The sequence below is a fragment of the Taudactylus pleione genome, unplaced genomic scaffold, assembly GCF_031769625.1.
Source record: "Taudactylus pleione unplaced genomic scaffold, aTauple2 ptg000986l, whole genome shotgun sequence".
NCBI lineage: Eukaryota > Metazoa > Chordata > Amphibia > Anura > Myobatrachidae > Taudactylus > Taudactylus pleione.
In genome coordinates this window covers 338,531-351,339 of record NW_028285387.1, presented here as the reverse complement: position 1 = coordinate 351,339, position 12,809 = coordinate 338,531, and the positions used below count along the sequence as shown (strand labels likewise).

Genomic DNA, 12,809 nt, shown 5'->3' with positions numbered 1-12,809 from the left:
AATACAATCCCTCACTCACACCTGTTATAACGCATTACCCTCCCTCACCTCTGGAGTAATACATTACCCTTCACCTGTGTGTTGTGACACAATCACTTCAATCACCCCATGGTAACGCATTTGACGTTCCCCCTACCTCACCTCTGTAGTAACACATTCCCTTCCCTCACTATACAAATAGGGGAGATACACCAACTGCCAGTGATGTTTGGCAGCACTTGGGGTGACAGTTGGTGTTTTGACTATTGATGTGTGCTACAGCCACAATGAGACAGCCAGACAGGACATTGCACATAGGGAGAACATTTTAGCCCTTTTCACCCCCTTTAGGAGTAGCATTTTGAAAATTCCCTTCTTAGTGGGTACCTAAACGATTTTCATGTTTCTAGGTCCAGGGGTTTGGCCTCGGCGTTTATCAGTGAGTCAACACATTTGGTTTGATAGACTGATAAAATGATAGGTGGAAGCTGATTACTAGGGCAAATTCTCCTCTTGTATCAACACCTTCTAAAGAATGGAGAAGTGAATATTTCCCCCAGTATCTTGTATGGAACCAGCCCAAAAATGCACAAGGCAGCTGTGTGTGGTGTGGTCTCTCTTCAGTATGGAAGTCATTATTCTTCCATTAATCTAGTAGTTGAAGAAGGTTTGACTACTCTCTTAGCAAGGCTTCATGTTGTAAAGTAGCTCTGCCCAAGTCTTTATATGGGTTGTGCCAAATATGTTGATGTAATAAATATTTGTAGGTCAAATGGTTATTATAATGATTCAATTTCTCTGGGGGGGGGGGTTTCAGGAATGGGCAGGGTAACGAACCATTTGGGTGGAGTTGGTGGTGCACATGTTGGACAGATGTTACAGGGCATATCAGGGTTAAATGATTTATTCTGTAAATTTCACTGGAGCTAAAAGTTGAAACCACTGGCAATAACCATTGTCCTGCTCACAGGCTGTGATGAATAATTTATTCCAGATTTGGATAAATCCATCTAACATTGGCGGTTTAGGTCTCTTGCTTTTTTTTTTTTTTTTTTTTTACTATGTCTATAAATATCCTGTTCTGTTGGCGATAAGTCAGCAATGCTGCTTTAACATTGATACATTCGGTTGCCTATGACCCCTCTAGAGATTTGTGAGACTTTTTTTTGTTTTTTTTATCTTTCGACTGTGCAATAGGTATCAGGAATTGGATTGGTTGTGAAGGTGATGCTACAGACTTGTGGTTTGGGGTTTATTGGGAATGGGTATGAAATACCGCCGGCCGCATGGCCGGTGGTTCGATTCCCGTCAGCGGCAGCCCGACATGAGCAGAGTTCGAAGCAGCGGAAGCCCGACAGCGCTGGAAATCCCAGTCGTGGATAGGTGAGTATCTACTAACCTAACCCCAACCCTTCTTAGGATAGGTGAGTATCTACCCTTCCCAAGTACCCCCCCCCCCCCCCTGCGGGCACCTAACTCTCCCGGGGGGGGGGGGGTGCCTAACCCTAAGTCCCCACCGAGAGCCCTAAACCTAACCCTCGCCCCCCCCCCCCCCCCCCTACGATCGGGATGCCAGGTGCCGGTCTCCCGGCGACGGGAAAATGCGGGCGTCTACATCTAGACACCCGGCATTTCACCCTTGCCGGGATAGGACAGTAGGGAAGCCAGCTGCCGGTATTTAGGCAGTCGGCTTCCCGATTGCATACCGTTTATTGCCCCCTCCCTCTCCATTTGGCAGTTTCAAAACAAACCTGGGTGCTCTGTGGCTGTCCTCTGTGTGGAAGACTTATTTATTTTTATTTTTTTTGCAGTGCCCAACATTTCTTCATTGTATTGGTATATACCAAGTGTCTGTATTACCATTGCCCTTTACACAGATCGTTCCAGACAGTAGTTTTATTGCAAACAGTTAAGGTGCCTGCACACTAGACAACTCGCAAAAGATGTCGTCAATGATTTCCCTTGAACTCCCAGACAACCGATAACTTGAATAAACTGTCCAATCTGACCAACGACCTTAATCTTGTTAACGGGACTGGCAGATCTTGGCTGCTGTAGGTAAGACCTGACTATGCGATGTACTACCCGCGGGGATGCGTATCTGCAAAGTTATCGTGAGTAGATTCTAAAGATTTAGACCCATTTTACACTATTTGTCGTTCCGATGTGTCAAAGTCGTCCAAAATATCTAGTTTAGTGTACCCGCACCTTTTTAGTCTCTCTATTATAATGGTTTGCTGTAATAACTCTTAAGTTGGCATACTATACACCCTCCTTTCGTCCTGCAGTTTTAAAAAGCTGCCCAGTCCCCACAGCATGTTGCCACCCCCAAAACTTCACTGTTGGGTTGGCATTTGCTGGGGAAAGGGCAATGTTAGGTTTGCGCTACACATGGCATCCTGAATTGAGGTCAAATTGTTCCATTTTCTTTTTTTATTTATTTATTTTTTTAAATCTGATCACAAAACTCTATCCCACATTTTAGCTGGGTCTCTGATGCGTTCTGGCAAACTACAGACCGGCTATGTGGTATATCTTCAGTAAGGGCCTCCTCCTAGCCGTCCTCCCATACAGGCCAGTTGTATGCAAAGCCCTTGCAGTCCTCCTTCCTCCTCAACCAAATTCATTGTTTGGATCAGTATTTATTTTCTTTCATAAATTGTTAATTGCTATTTTAGGCGTTTTTTTTTTTTTGATCAATCGGCCTTTTTGTTGAGCAGTTCCCCAAAATCTCCCCAACCATTAAAAACAGTGCTCCGTACCTGCGGGTCGGATACAGTGCAGGGTACAGTGTGGGTCGGATGCAGTGCAGGTAAGATAGTGTTGGATACAGTGCAGGTCTAATAGTGTGAGTTGAATACAGTGCAGGGTACAGTGTATTATATAGTGTGGGTTGAATACAGTGCAGGGTACAGTGTATTATATAGTGTGGGTTGGATACACCAATAGTGCATTTACTGTGTCGGCAGAGCAGGGGTCCCGGCGGTGTCCTTAGTGCAGGGGTGCTGACAGTGTCGGCAGTGCGTGGATGCCCTCTGTGTGTGGGAGTGGCAGCAGTGCAAGTGTCCGCAGTACGTGGTGTCGGCAGAGCGGCCGGCAGTGTGGGGTTGCTGACTGTCCTCAGTACGTGGGGCTGGGTGCTGGCAGTGTCCTCGATGCCGAGTGTGGGTGCCAGCAGTGTTCTCAGTGTGGGGGTCCTGGCGGTGTCTGCAGTGCATATGTGCCGGTGGTGTCCTCAATGCAGGATGTCAGCAGCGTGGGGGGGGAACTGGTGACAGCAAGGTGGGTGGGCCGCATCTACCTACCTTTCTGCGCCCGTTGAATTCAATGGGCTTAACGCTGATTGGCTAAGAGCCGTGACAGATGGCTCTCTCGCATTAATTTAATGGGACTACGTAAAATGGCCGCTCGAGGCAAAACCTCGAGATCCGACAGCGGGATCACTAGGTTTTGCCTCAATTAGGGATCTGGGGCAGGGAGATCCAAGCTGCGTCCTGGATCGCCGAAATTTGGGTGTGTCTGATTCCTGGAGAACCGAAGCAGCTCATCTCTTGTGTATGTCTATATAACACACTCACTATATAAAAAGGTAATAACTTTCCCTCTAATGTGGTTTTTTTTTTTTTTTTTTTTAATCCCCTGGCACAAAAATGTGTGCATGTCACAGATGGCAAAAACGCAATTTGTTTTCTGAATTCCAAGTTATCACCGAGCATAAACAAATATAGTCCCTCTTCAAGCCGTCTACATTTGTAGTGAGCAGCAATGTGACTATAGCTGTGTATTTATGCCCCCCCCCCCAGTTAGCTGCGAGCTTCCTGCTGGACTCCTGCAGCTAATCTATCAAGGCAGGTAAAGTATATCGACATAACTGTTTCCATACCCTCTTCTGTGTTACTAGGTTGTGTTAATCCATATTTATGTGAAGCCGGACACTTGCCAGATATACAACCCTAATTCACTTTAAACGAACTCGGACTGATTTCTCTGTTGCACTTCATTCTGCAAAAGTGTAACTGTGCATGGGACGTCCAATGGCAGAAAACCGCCGTAATTGCGACGGCATTTCATGCGACTCAAAATTGGTCCAACTGAAGAGTGCGGCAGCCATCAATGACCTCCCAAACCAAGTAAAACTGCTACATAGCCGCATCGTGCACCCCTATGGGTTCCCAGCCTTAATGTGTACTGGTAATATGTACCAATCGGAGCTTATGGATGGCTTAACACCAGTCTGATCCTGACATATTCCTTCTCTCGCTCATGTGCGGGTACCATGGCGGGTGAGGCTATTGTGAAATCGTTGTGCTTTGCCAGTAAGCGAGGTTTAATCACTACAAATGCATTAAAAAAACTAGCGCTGTGTTTTTTTTTCCAGGACACCCACTCAAACGTAAGGGCAATGTGTCTACTGCAAACTGACGTAGCGCTGTATAATTGGCGCAGGAGGCAGGTGTGCATCAGTCATATTGCACATCAGCCGAGACTGCGTTGCTACAAAAAGTGTTTAAAACCGATGGTTATAAATCCAGCACAAATATCTCAGTGGGATAATAAAAAAAATCGCTGATTAATAGCCGGCTCTAAAATACAATGGTCCTAGTGAAATATGTATATCCTCCTATTGGAGAGTAAGAAAAAGAACAGCGGAAATAAGCCATATGTACAAAGTAATGTTAGATTTGCGCTATGACATTATAAAGCCTTTCAATTCACTCTGCCTGTGGGTTTGTGTATACCCACTAAAACCACTGTCCAAAAAAAGTTTTTAAAAAACTATAAAACGCTTAAATGGTGTTGCGCTAATGTTCATACATATATAATAAACTTGTCAGAAATAAAAAACAAAGACTCCAATCTAGTATCTTTTCAGAAATGTGTGTGTGTGTGTGTGTGTGTATATGTGTGACAGTCAGGTTAGGGGGTCCCTTTCCTGGGTAGAGGGCTCCTTCCTTACACACACACACACACACACACACACACACACACACACACACACACACACACACGCTGGGAAACCGTACGCCAGTCTGGATTTGAGTACAAGCTGGTCGGCGACAGTCTTTATTGTACAATGTCAGAAGTAACATAAAGAAAACATAAACATAAATCCTAGCCCTGTCGGGGCACTAACTTCACAGGTAGTTCCCTCACTACCAGAACCTGGCAGGGCCTAATGCCCTCACCAGCAACCAAGGCACAGCACAACACTCACGGATAGGTTTTCAAGTGTCTCTGAGCAAACTCTGTCTGCTCTCCCAGGTGAGACACTCAGCCCTAAACAAACTAAGCTTATATTGGCCACTCTCAGGTGGAAACCCTAACAAGCCTGTTACCAGGCTGCGAGAACCAAAACCTGGAGTGGCCGTGGGTGGAGCCCTCCCTCTCCTCTCATCCACAACCCCCAGGTCCCAAACCGGCTTTTTAAAAAGTCGAGACTCAAGCCTGCTACACTGCAGACTTTCTCCTGGGGGTTTAAAACACAAAAGACAGGAATCTGGGACAAATGTACCTGCCACAGACCACTTTTACCAGTGATCCTATCACAATATATATAATATTTATATATTGCGTAGACAATAAGTCTTAATGAAGATCAAGAATTAAAAAAAAAAAAAAATGTATAAATTACTGACTGGTCAGTATAAAGTAAATCAATCTTATAATATTTATATAAAGATCACAGTTCTCACCGGACTTGTATATTGAGTCTTTCATTCCTGAGTAATCAGACTTTCATGTCTGTGATGACGGAGGGTTTGGTATAGTAGCTGCTGGCTCAGAACCTATGCCCTTTTTAGTTTTGCTTCCTTCTGAGGCTTTATCAGTCAAGGGTACCTGCAACTTACCTTGCCGGACATTCTTCCAAGTTGTTGGTTCAGCTTTAACAAGCGGTTATTGGTTTGCTGTATGCAAAGGTAAAGTCCCATAAAAACAGGCAGTCACAAGCTGACTGAATTATTGCTGCAGAAGCTGGGAACGTCAGGGTGCCTGCAGACCAGGACTCTTTATTTCATCGCTACAAAACACAGCTATTCTACCAAACCCTCCGTTATCACAGACATGAAAGTCTGATTACTCCAGAACTGAAAGACTCTATATAGAAGTCCGGTGAGAACTGTGATCTTGATCTAGTTTAAGATTGATTTACTTTTATACTGACCAGTCAGTAATTTATACATTTACATAAGGTTTTTATTCTTGGTCTTCATTAAGGCCTATTGTCTATGCATGATTTTGAATTCTTTATTTTGTGTGTGTGTCCTATATAGTGTTCACTCTAGCTCCGGCGGCAGGCACAGCGCCGGAGCTAGAGAAGGCACTGGTGCACCCAAAAAGGGGCGTGACAATTGAAAAGGGGGCATGTCTATAAGATGCGTCACTCTTGGGGGCGTGCCTGGCACTTAAGGACACGCCGGGCAGCCTCCAAGCGCTGCTGACAGTGAGAACAGATGTCGGGCGCATGTGCCCGGCGTCTATTCACCGGTGGTGACTGGGTCACTGCACATTTCACCACCCGCGGGACACTGCTACCCACGGGTGAAGACGGCACTCGCAGGCTGTGAGGTAGGGAGCTTTTTGCCCTCCAGGAGGAGGGCAGGGTGCCGTGCCCCACTAAAACAGCCTAGCAGGAATTGTATGTATGTATGTAATCTGTTGGATAAAGCAGACTAGTAATGTCTGCTTCTGTGAAAATCCGGAATGGGTCCTGCGGATGTGGATGTGAGAAGAGGGAGGGCTCCATCCACAGGTCACTCCAGGTGTTGGGCCTTTCAGCCTGGTAGCAGGCTCATTAGGGCTTGCACCTGGGATTGGCTGATTTATGCTGGGTTTAGTTAGGGCTGAGGGTCTCATACCTGGGAGAGCAGGCTCGCAGGTTTGCTTGCTCTGAGACACTACTGGCTACAAACCAGAAGGTACTGTGGACGGGGATTTATTTAGTGTTCTGTTAGTGAGGGATCTTTCTGTCTAGTGCCCAGCCGGGCTAGGGTTTATTTTATGTTTTTGTTTCTTTGATTATTGACATTGCACAATAAAAACTGGCACCGACCAGCTTGTACGAAAATCCATCACTGGAGTGCTGTTTCCTGGCTTCTGTGTGTGAGATGGTGTAAGTCTACCCCAGGAGAGGAACCTGCTACCCTGACCTTATTACAATATAAATTTGTGTATAATATAATATTGAATTTTTCTACATATATTACTCTATGTCGGCATCTTGGTTTTTTATTTCTGAAATGTCAAGTTTTATAATAAAAAAAAAAAAAATATATATATATATATATATATATATATATATATATTAGTCAGAATTTTCATATTTTGGCCTATTCACCACCACAATGGCTTTGAAATGAAACAAACAAGATGTGATTTAACTGCAGACTTTCAGATTTAATTTGAGGGTAATTACATCCAACTCAGGTGAACGGTGTAGGAATTACAACGGTTTCTATATGTGCCTCCCACTTTTTAAGGGGCCAAAAGTAATGGGACAAACTAAACAATCCTAAATCTAACTTTCACTTTTTAATACTTTGTTGCAAATCCTTTGCAGGCAATTACAGCCTGAAGTCTGGAACGCATAGACATCACCAGACGCTGGGTTTCATCCCTGGTGATGCTCTGCCAGGCCTCTACTGCAAATGTCTTCAGTTCCTGCTTGTTCTTGGGGCATTTTCCCTTCAGTTTTGTCTTCATCAAGTGAAATGCATGCTCAATCGGATGCATGTCAGGGGATTGACTTGGCCATTGCATAACATTCCACTTTTTAGCCTTAAAGTCTTTGGTTGCTTTTGCAAGATGCTTCGGGTCATTGTCCATCTGCACTGTGAAGCGCCGTCCAATGAGTTCTGAAGCATTTGACTGAATGAGCATATAATATTGCCCGAAACACTTCAGAATTCATTCTGCTACTTTTGTCAGCAGTCACATCATCAATAAATACAAGAGAACCAGTTCCATTGGCAGCCATACATGGCCACGCCATGACACTACCACCACCATGCTTCACTGATGAGGTGGTATGTTTTGGATCATAAGCAGTTCCTTTCCTTCTCCATACTCTTCTCTTCCCATCACTCTGGTACAAGTTGATCTTTGTCTCATCTGTCCATAGGATGTTGTTCCAGAACTGTAATGGCTTTTTTAGATGTTGTTTGGCAAACTCTCTAAGCTGGTCTTCCTGTTTTTGTGGCTCACCAATGGTTTACATTTTGTGGTGAACCCTCTATATTCACTCTTGTGAAGTCTTCTCTTGATTGTTGACTTTGACACATATACACCTACCTCCTGGAGAGTGTTCTTGATTTGGCCAACTGTTGTGAAGGGGTTTTTCTTCACCAGGGAAATAATTCTTTTGTCATCCACCACAGTTGTTTTCCGTGGTCTTCCGGGTCTTTTGGTGTTGCTGAGCTCTCCAGTGCGTTCTTTCTTTTTAAGAATGTTCCAAACAGTTAATTTGGCCACACCTAATGTTTTTGCAATCTCTGATGGGTTTGTTTTCATTTTTCAGCCTAATGATGGCTTGCTTCACTGATGGTGACAGCTCTTTGGATCTCATATTGAGAGTCGACAGCAACTGATTCCAAATGCAAATGTCACACCTAGAATCAACTCCAGACCTTTTACCTGCTTAATTAATAATGAAATAATGAGGGCATAGCCCACACCTGTCCATGAAATAGCTTTTGAGTTGATAGTCCCATTACTTTTGGCCCCTTAAAAAGTGGGAGGCACATATAGAAACCGTTGTAATTCCTACACCGTTCACCTGATTTGGCTGTAATTACCCTGAAATTAAATCTGAAAGTCTGCAGTTAAAGCACATCTTGTTTGTTTCATTTCAAAACCATTGTGGAGGTGAATAGAGGCCAAAATATGAAAATTCTGTCAATGTCCCAATATTTATGCACCTGACTGTATGTATATGAACATTAGTGCAACACCATTTTAAGTGTTTTCATAGCTTTGTATGCAGGGAAAGAGTTTTGTGGTAAATGGGGTGGGGAGAGAAATATTCCTGTAGTATTTACAGATTTCACATCTTGTATGTCTGAGGACAAACATAGAATATTTGTGGTCTGCAAGTGCATTGGGAGAGGAATGAGTTTGACCCTTCTATAATCTAGAAACCTAACATGTAACCTTACAAGTCTTCTGGAAAAACAGTTTGATTTCCTTCTAAGGCTTAAAGGAGTGTAATTGAAACTGCGACTTGTACATAGAAATTTATCCTATGGGGGGGATTAGAAATTGATCCTGGGGAGGGGGATTTAATTGTTGACGCTGGGCGTCTATCAGAGCAATTCAATTGTTGCTCCGATCAGATGACCGCTAGCCACAGCCACATTATTTTACTCGCAGCCTCCGGAGGGGAGGGCGAGAAAAAATGTAAAGTCCTTAAGCTGGGTACACATCTAACGAAGTGTACCCAGCCGAGCTATCGGGCAACCGGACTTGTCGGAGGTATTGGCATAGGCAAGTGTATAAAGAGTTGCTGATGTCGGGAGTGACAGCGCGGAGGCCATGCTGCGTTTGGCAGCATGGCCCTCTCTTACTATGTCGCACCTGCATGCGGATCCGACTGGCGATATTTCTGACTATAACAGGGAGCGCGCATCGTCAGTGACATTGAGGGTACACACTAGACTATGGGCCCGATTGGTCGTTCAATCCAGCCGGATCGGATGACCTATCGTCTAGTGTGTACCCGGCATTAGTTTGGGCACCTAAACTAGGACTCTAGATGGGTTTAGCGGCTTTATGCGGCTAGACCACATCTGTGTGTGTGTGTGTGTGTGTGTGTGTGTGTCTTTATCCCCACCTAAATGGAAACTGTTGAATGCAGAGTACAGCTAAAAATCAGTTATTACTCTAGAAAAGGGGATATTCAAAATGTAGCCCTCCAGCTGCTGGGGAACTACACATCCCAGCATGGCCTAAAGGCAAAACTGTGGCAGAGCATGCTGGGATATGTAGATACACAGCAGGTGGTAGGCTGCATGTGGAATACCCGTGCTCTAGAACTTTAGCATTAGGTGTTGAGAACTCCTGGCATAAGGAGGAAGTATAAAGTACCACCAACAGGTCATGTTTTGTGGGTGTCTTTAATCATGCACAGGTCATCTCTTTTTGCTTGGCCAGTAATTATCCGACCGGCTTCCACAGACACACAAAATCCGTAAAACATGACCTGTGAGTGGTGCTTGAGGATAGTGGTTGAGAACCTCTGGTCTAAGCTTCTTAAAGTCTCCTGCAGCAATGGAGTTAAAGTTGGAAGGGAGGGAGAGTACACTATAGAAATAAAAGTTTGGGTGTTATAATGGTGGCATAAGTAAATCCTCTGCAGGGATTCAGGTAAGTGGCACTAGCTGTAGATCAGGTGCATAGATGTTTAGGTTCTCCCATAGTGAAGTCCCTGCTTTGTGCAGACCTGCAAACAATATTTATATATATTTTATTTCACCTTTTTGTTTTCTAGAGTGATAGCTGCCAGTCTGACGCTTCATTCCTGACCCGAGGGAGCTCCAGGTGTGTATCCTCAGTCTATAGGACCCTTTTTCAGTTTTGTAGCTGGAAGTCCCTGCTTTCATTATGTATTGGGGTCTAGGCAAGAAGCCTATTAAGAGTGTGGCACATTGAAGCTGGTGGTGGTATTTGGGTGGCCTCCTCATTGTCCAAGTTTATAAATGTGGTAGTATACTGGCACAGGAGTACAGGAAATGGTACCGCCATGGGCACTACATCCTTGCCACTGATCCGCTGACCCTAGAATCGGGGAGGGAGCCCTAGTACTCCGTGGCAGAGACTGAGCTGCTGCTGCCAGTAACTGGTTTTTGGCCGGATAATGTATCCCATACATGCACCCACTCGCCATCAATATTATTATTTTTTAATCAGTCTACTGGTAAAAACCTGTCCACGTTTTGACTTAATTCATTTGAAACTCGCTGTAAAAATTCTGCCCATTGTAAATGTCTGTCCTGTAAAGCCGGCTACAGACTGGTTATTAAAAACGGCTGAGGGCCCTGCTTGGCTGCCTAATTGAAGTAACAGGTTTGAGAGAAAAGTGCTGTTGTCGAAGTTCAAATAGTGGGCGCTCCCGTGTGAGTGGCGAAATTGGCCACTGATCCAGCTGTTTAGAAGTCAGACTGAATATCCGGGTCTCTACACTTGGCCGCATTTAACACAGGCAAGTGTCAACTAGGGCATGGAAACGTGCTTCCCAGCCAAAGGAAAACCTGGTATACGCACAAAGGCCAAGCCTGTTTTCATTAAGTGTTTGTGTAGACCTATTGGGTTCTAGACTGATTGGAGATTGTGCTGCACTGTGCGGGGCAGAGTCATCAAAATTGCAATAGCTTATCTTGTCCTGACGGCAAGTTTCCTGGCACGTGGTGCAGATGTCACTCAGGTCATTGACTTCTGTTTTGTTTTTTTGTTTTTTCAGGATCGCAAAACATGTCGGACAAAATGTCTAGTTTTCTCCACGTGGGGGATATAGTGTCTCTGTATGCGGAGGGGTCTGTGAATGGATTTATCAGCACGCTGGGGTGAGATTGTACTACAGATGCAAGCCTTCTACACAGGTGTTGGGGGGGGAACATATCACATAGGGGGCTAGCCTGTGCAAAAGAGGACTCTATATTTTATGGCGTACACCTGTGTAATGCTCACTATAGTGTACAGGTTGAGTCTCCCATATCCAAAGTGCTTGGGACCAGGGGTATTTTGGATAACTGCAGACTGATGATTGATTTGATGTGACACTTGTAGATCTGTGTGCGACTGAGTCTGGAAGTGGAACGCGGGTGAAAAAAAGCTGCGGCCGCAGCTTCACAGCAATTCGCATGGTGATGGAGAAAACTCGGTCGCACACAGATATACAAGTGTCACATAATTAATGGGCACTGTACACTGATGCGTCCTAGCACGTTTTCGGCAAATAAAAGAATCAAAATAGACGCTAGCAATGTCTCCCGGGACCTGGCGTGCTGAGAGGGGCTGTTTGGCGCTACTGCAGCAAAGACCAGTGTGGACGTATCTGTATTTTACATATGACTTTTTTTTTTTTTTTTTTTTTTTTTTTTAAACCAGTTTGCTTCTGTCCTGATTGGCATAACATGGTGGTTGGTGTTCTGCAGTGTTAATGGGGATGTAGTCAGCGCGCAAACTTTATTTTGGGTCCTGCCGTATCGCAATATTCTCTGTAGTCTCCAACCGAGTTCTTTTAACTTTTTTATTTTATTTCATTTTTTATTTTTTTCCCTTCTGCAGTTTGGTGGATGACAGATGTGTGGTGCAGCCTGAAGCCGGCGATTTAAATAACCCACCCAAAAAGTTCAGAGGTGAGTGGTTAGTCCGGTTCAGACCTTTCGAATTGTTCTCCTGCCTCCACCATGGGGGCAACCTGAGGGCTATATGGGAGATCAGTGCTGTGACACCTCCGTTACTTCCCCGCAGAACCTTTTCTGTGCTTGGTTTGTGCACTTTCCCTCCCCTCCAGGTCCCCTCACCTCTCATCCACATCCACCCCCCTCTCCCCTGGGCTCCTGCCTGCATCTCTGGGCTTTCCTGCAGCTATTTCCTACTAATGTAAGCAGATTGCTCAGTGGGCTTTTTTTTTTTTTTTTTGGATTGGTCTCTCTCCCCTCTGGGATTCTCCCCCTCTCCATCCCGTCTCTCTCCTTTATTGTAATGTCAGGTACCCGGCGTTTTCTCCGACTATGGAGATGAGGAAGCAGCCACTTTCCCTGATGCAATGGTTTCCGCCTGTAGACGCTGTGCAGTTTACATACCAGCGTGTTGAACTATATACTAAGCACAAC

The 12,809-nt window shown here is 44.9% G+C and overlaps 1 protein-coding gene across 4 annotated transcripts in view; it reads left to right on the top strand.

The window, feature by feature from the left end:
* The window catches only part of ITPR1 (inositol 1,4,5-trisphosphate receptor type 1), a 122,570-nt gene that overhangs the window by 44,242 nt on the left and 65,519 nt on the right, over positions 1-12,809 (top strand). For all 4 annotated transcript variants that reach the window (XM_088460820.1, XM_088460817.1, XM_088460819.1 and 1 more), the window contains exons 2-4: positions 10,463-10,512; positions 11,432-11,534; positions 12,259-12,329. In XM_088460820.1, the coding sequence (XP_088316946.1) occupies positions 11,443-11,534; positions 12,259-12,329 (163 nt within the window). In that variant the 5' untranslated portion in view covers positions 10,463-10,512; positions 11,432-11,442. The remainder of the gene's footprint in view (positions 1-10,462; positions 10,513-11,431; positions 11,535-12,258; positions 12,330-12,809) is intronic.